The 6,043-nt window shown below is 47.1% G+C and overlaps 1 protein-coding gene across 1 annotated transcript; it reads right to left on the reverse strand.

Moving 5' to 3' along the window:
• Positions 1 to 148: 148 nt before the first annotated feature.
• PET117 (PET117 cytochrome c oxidase chaperone) lies at positions 149 to 5,689 on the reverse strand (the record flags this gene model as incomplete). The annotated part of the gene is made up of 2 exons (XM_080341201.1): positions 5,565 to 5,689; positions 149 to 298 (listed from the first exon to the last, which is right to left on the reverse strand). Exons 1-2 carry the CDS (start codon positions 5,658 to 5,660, stop codon positions 149 to 151), a joined length of 246 nt encoding a protein of 81 aa, XP_080197327.1. The 5' UTR covers positions 5,661 to 5,689.
• Positions 5,690 to 6,043: the final 354 nt, after the last annotated feature.

The raw sequence follows: 6,043 nt of genomic DNA on the forward strand, positions 1-6,043 counted from the left end.
CCCTATAGCTTTTGGGACTGGATTGTAACCTATACAAAACAACAGCCTTTCACAGATTACCTCTTGCTTGCTTAAACACTTGCAAGTGGTTAGACACTGATATTCTCCAAATGTCTTTAATCAAACCTCTGACGACTCAGGATTGTGCCTAGGACTGGTGGGACCCTTTTTCCACTAGCTCTTTGTCTCTTTCTTCCATAAGCTGCTTTGTCAAAGCAATCTGCTCTTCTAGCAGGCGAATATTCTCCTTTTTCTGATTTTGACGCTCCAGATCTCGGAGAACTCCACTGTGCAGCCTCTGAAAACACAAGGGACAAGGTTGGTTACAGCCTCTTGGATGCTGAATGTGATTAACCCCCACCCAGCTCTAATCCCTCCTGCAGGGCTGTTCACCAGGCTGGCTTTGCAAGTCCTCAGTCCTCTGCCACCACCTGTAGCCACAGCCACTTAATGTGGTTTGAATCTAAAACTACAGGAGCTGATACTCAATATTAATAAGCTTAAGGTACTTCACCAAAAAGCGCTTTGTTTGCACTCATTTCAGATGGGTGTGTTTACTAAGTGGTAAAGCTATCAAGCAAATAAATGCTGTGCACCCATATTTCCTATGGTGTGCAAGAGGGATGCAATCTATAAAATCCCATTACCTCTGCCCTAAATCTTTACCAAATTGAACTAACCTCAAAACTACTCTGCCTGGAGAGAATTTGGTGGCAAATTGGAAATTATTTTAAGAAAAACTGCCAGGTGTCTTCTGTTTCTTTCTGCTCATGTCTTATTCTTAAAAAATAATCTTGTGAACTCTTGCTGCAAGGCTGATCAAAGTCCCACAGCCTACTTTTGCCAAGCTTTGGAAAAAGCACTGCATTCAAAAAATATCCCCTTTACCTAAAACGTTTATTATAAATAACATGTGCAACACACATCAGCAGTTTTCTAACTGGTGGATAAGCCCCCAATGGGTATAAAAAGCCCTAAGAAAATCCCAGCTACTCTTTGTTTCCTCCATATACTTTTCTCTCTCTGCTACCTGGAAGGGTTTTATTCACTCTGATAATTAGCTGAAATGTTTAAACTTTACTTTTCACCAGAGGAATGCAAAATAAGTGAAACCAAAACCAGTGATGTGGATTTGGGTGGGGAAAAGGAGGGGAGGGACAAGCTGTGAACCAGCTGCTCTACTCCAGATGTGCACATCTGGGGAAGGTGAGGCAGCAGAGCGGTATGAGTGGCGGGGTGATGAGATCAGACATGGGATGGAGGAGTTGGCAAGGCTGACACTAACTAAGGAAGGAAACAGGGACCATGTGAAGCATGACATCGGTTGTGCACATGACAGCTCATATACGGTTCCCTGGCAAAATCAGCCAACCAAAGTGTGTGCTGCCACCATCCTCCAGCTCCATGCTCCCCAGGGCCAGACAGCTCAGCCAGGAGAAAGCTTTTATGCTTTTAGATATTCAGACCAGATTTCAAAGCAATAGTCAGAAGCTTATCAGATAATATGGTACATGAGGACAGAAATGTTACACATGCATAGAAAAAGTTGAAATTATTTTTGAGAGCTGAGAAGCTTAGTTTAGTTAAAGCATTATCTACCTGCCTAACTTACCAACTCATGCTCAGGTTGGATTTAGGAATGAGAAAGTTTCCCAGGTAACAAGGTTAGCCACTAGATACTGGAGATATGAATAACTATTAAGCTAAATGGAAAAAAAAAAAAATAAAAATTAAAAAATTAATAATTTATTTGACCTGTTTGAATAATGAAAAAATGCACCTGCAAATAATTTATTTGAAAGCTGACCCTAAAGTCATTTTAGAAGATGTTTGTGATTATTATCTGATAAGTGGGGTCTTTGACATTGTTTGACAACAGGGGTTTATTCTTCATCTAGAATGCAAATAACCGCACATTTCAAAGGGACTTATTTCTCTTGTCAAGATTAAAATAGAAAAGTTTTGTTTAAGAAATATTTTATCTTGTTAAGAAAATACACAGACACATATATCGCTCAATAATCAAAACTCTCTCTGGAAATTAAACTAATAAAATCTAATAAAACCAGCTTCAGTCCACTGAACTCAGGTTACAAATTAGTAATCACTAAAGTTCACAAACTTAAAATTTCATTACTATTACTTAATAGCAATAAAGGATGTGAGGAGCTACAATGTAATTGAACAATTACATCAAGAATGTACTTCTTTTTCCTTCAAAAAACACAGCCATTTTGCAACCTTTCAGAAAGATTTCATTTACTATGAAAATGCACAGTTTGCAAAATACACCTTTGAGTATCACGAGTGACAAAGAATTATGAAAAAGTTAATCTTCTCACCATCCTCTGTTCTCAGAAGTTAGGCCTGCTTGTCTTCTGCATCAGTTTAGATAAATGTGCAAAAGCTCAATTCACTTTGTCCTTGGCATCTCAATTTATAAAAGTCAAAAGTTTATTAATCTGCATAAAGATAAACCTGAAATAATCCATACACCAGGACTGCATAATGTCCATGTTACTTATTTCCATTACATTCTCTAAATGACTGGGTTCCTTAAACATGCAGCCATTATTCTCTGACTTGAAGATGAAGAACTACAGAGAGAAAATCTCAGATTTCATTTATAAAAGATAAACTTTGAGCCTTAGCACTTTTGAACAGTGATTTAAAATTACATTAAACTGATTGCTGGAAATAAAAAAAAAAGAGTTGATCATTTTGGATTTGCTTCTGCAGCAGCAGCACCTTGAGCAATGCTAATATGCCTGCAAACATATACAGATTAGCATCAAATTCAGCTTTTAGGGAGATGACTTCTAATTCTAGAGGACTGGTTTGCAAACTCATCCGCATATGTACAGATAAGGCACCTCTAAACTCACAAGTTACCTATACAGGGTTCACAGGCTGTGCCTATGCCTGGGTGTTAGGATGGATGGCAAAGAATAGACACTGCATCTGTCCCCCAAAGCCCCATAAAGGTTTTGTCACCAACCAGCTAGGTCCTTTGACCCGTCCATCTCTAAGAACACTCAGCAAAACTGTCTATCTGTCAGAAATGGACAGCAGTGACACAAATACCCTCTCCCTCTACAGCAATGGAAAAATATGTTAAAACAGACGCACAGGGAGAAAGCTGCTCTCCGTTGTCTCATGTGGGAAACCTAGAATCTCCACAGGCAGAAGCTTGCAGCAGCAAATTTAATGCTTTAAAGCAATTTGATGTTATTTTGCAAACCAAGCAATAGCTAAAGCATAGAGCAACAGGAACAGGCAAAGGGCAATAAGTCCCTGTTTTCTTACTGGTATCATTAGAAATATATGAAGCAACCAGAGTGTTAACCAGATCAACTCATTGCTGATCCATCACTTTTTTTACTAGAGACATACTTCACACACCAGAAGAATGCATCCTGTAAACTTGCTGTTGTGCCCTTAATTTACCTGTGTTCTGCATGTGACTTACAGCATCGCCTCTATATACCAGGAGACCACTGTCTTGTTCATTGCTGAGACTGGATCCTGAACAGGTACCCAGCCTTTAGTTTCACATTCCTTCTCCAGCCTGTTGCCCGAGGGGTCACTTCATGACACACAGATCCCATTCTGACAGTGGCATTATTCATTTCCCCATAGACTGGTTTATGCCTGCAACCCCTACAGAATATGAACATTTGATACACATTGATTTATTTTCACAGTCTCTGTACGAGATAGGGAGAGATATTAGCCAAAGATTAGAGTCAAACACATCCATTAAGTTTAGGCATCTCACTGAAACATCCAAGTGTGATTGTTTTCAGAGCATGTGTTGTCCTGCAGTACATGCTCAAATTACAGGTCTCATTTATTTCAGTTGTAGTTTAGCAGCATTTAGCACATATTCCTGCCAGACCTCTGGTGGCTCAAGGCAGATACACTGAATTAACTAGTAATCACCTGCAAAAAGCTGAGCTTAAGTGATCCACCCAGCACCTATGTCAGCTCCAGTAGGTGCAGAACCTTTACCCATCCCCACTCAGAAACCAGACTTCCTCTTCCACCTGCTGTCTGTGCCATTCAATCAATTTTCCAACAGCAAATTAACCTCCCTCTTTCCTTAACCACATCACCCTAATCCTCCAGGATCCATCATTCTCAAGTACTGGCAGAGACAATCTCTTGAGGGAAAAAATTATGTAATTATGGCCTGCATCGTAAAGCCCACACAACAGGCAACTGAGCTGGGCTATGGACTAGCAACCTGACCTTTGATGATTTGTAACTTCTGACTGCTTCAAACCTTTAACAACAGTCATTTAACATAAGCTCTTTTGGTATGCATTTTCTGGATATTTTTGTAAATAAGCAGGGTGAAAACAGATGTATGTCCTCATATCAGTATCCCTTTGGCTCATTTACAGGGTCTAAACCTGCATGCTCGTTGCCCAAATTGCTGTCATGTCCAACTTATCTATTCTGTAATCATGGGACTTTCAGTCCCAGGCAGGATTTCTTTGTACAGGGACCCAGAATTACCTGATTTTTGCGAATGTAGCACAGAAATCTTCCCTATTTAATTAGCACATGGTATTTCTGTTAGCGTGCACTCTGCCCGTCCTGTCAAATCAAGAAGGGCACCAGGGCAGGCTGCATGGCACAGAACAGCACTGTAGGCCCTTTCACAGGAGGTATTTCTGGAGCCCAGGAAAAGCAGAGCACATGTATTGCCAGAGGGACAAGCACCAGCAGGAAGGCAGGCAGGACAGGGGAGAGCCCTGGGAATGCTGCCAGGGAGGGTGCCCTTTGGCCTGGAGGGTGCAAGACTACATCTTTCCTGCACCCTGACACCCCCAGCCGCTGGAGAGAATGAGGAAATCGCATCCACTGAGCCTGTCCTGCCTCACCCCGAGCTCCTCTAGCAGCCTCTTGCTCCTGAAGGCAGATGCATGGGATAAGGGATAAGGCATAAGAGGGCGGGTGCAGCTGCATGAGCATGGAAAGGGCAGATGCCAAATCAGAAGGTTCAGAAGGGGTAGATCGTGGCAACACCAGCAGCAGAGCAGAGGAAGCAGCTCATAGGCTGGGGGCTGCTCTGCAGGCACGGCTATGGCCTCCGGGATGGGCACACCCAAGCTCCCTCAGCCCCCAGCTTCAGGCAGGGGCACAAGAGGTGTCAGGACGCTGTGGCTCCAGCTCCCCACGCTCAGGGCCGGGCAGGCGAGCAAGGAGCAGCAGCCAAACACACGTGGAGCGTCTGCGGGGCCCAGAGGTGGAAGGGGCAGGGGGCGGGGCTACGCGCGCAGGGGCGGGGCTCGGGAGAGGGCGGGGCTCCGCCCTGAGCCCCCGAGCCGAGGTGACAGGTGAGGGGCGGGGCTCCGGAAAGGGGGCGGGGCTCTAGCAGACACCTCTGTTCAGGCCTCCAGGTGGGGGGGCGGGGCTCAGAGGAGCGGGGGCGGGACCTCGAGTGAAGAGGCGGGGCCTGTCCTGCCGGTGGGCGCGGGCGCAGGGGCTGCCGCACGGGCGGGGCAGTGCCCCGCTCGCCCTCTCCCCCCCCCCGCCCCGATTGGCGGGCCACTCACCTCCCGCTCCCGCCGCTGCTGGACGTGCACGGCCACCACGGTGGCGGCGGAGAGCAGCGCGGAGACAGCCAGCACCGCGCGGGACCGCCGCGACATCGCCGCCGGCGGCACAGGCGGCGCGTGCCGGAGCCGTCCGCTCGCCGCGGGGGGAAGGGCCGGGCGGCAGGAGCCGGGGGGAGAGGAGGCACGCCCCGCCGCCAGCCGAGTGCATCGAGACAGACCAGAACAACGGATCGCCGAGGCGAGGCGGGGCCGAGCGACGTCCCGTCCCCCTGGGTGGGCGGGGAAGGCAGGAGCGGCGGGAGGGGGAGCAGCGCCTGAAGCGGCTGCCCTGCCCGCCTACCCTACCCTGCCCGTGGAGCGGCCCCTGCGGTTTCTCGGTTTTCCTGACGAGGTCTGGGGGACCCTCGCGCCCCCCGGGCCAGCCGCGGCCCTGCGGCAGCGCCGTGCGCCCGGGGGCTGCGTGCGGCACCCGCGCC

The sequence above is a fragment of the Nesoenas mayeri genome (assembly GCF_963082525.1).
Source record: "Nesoenas mayeri genome assembly, chromosome: 3".
Lineage (NCBI taxonomy): Eukaryota > Metazoa > Chordata > Aves > Columbiformes > Columbidae > Nesoenas > Nesoenas mayeri.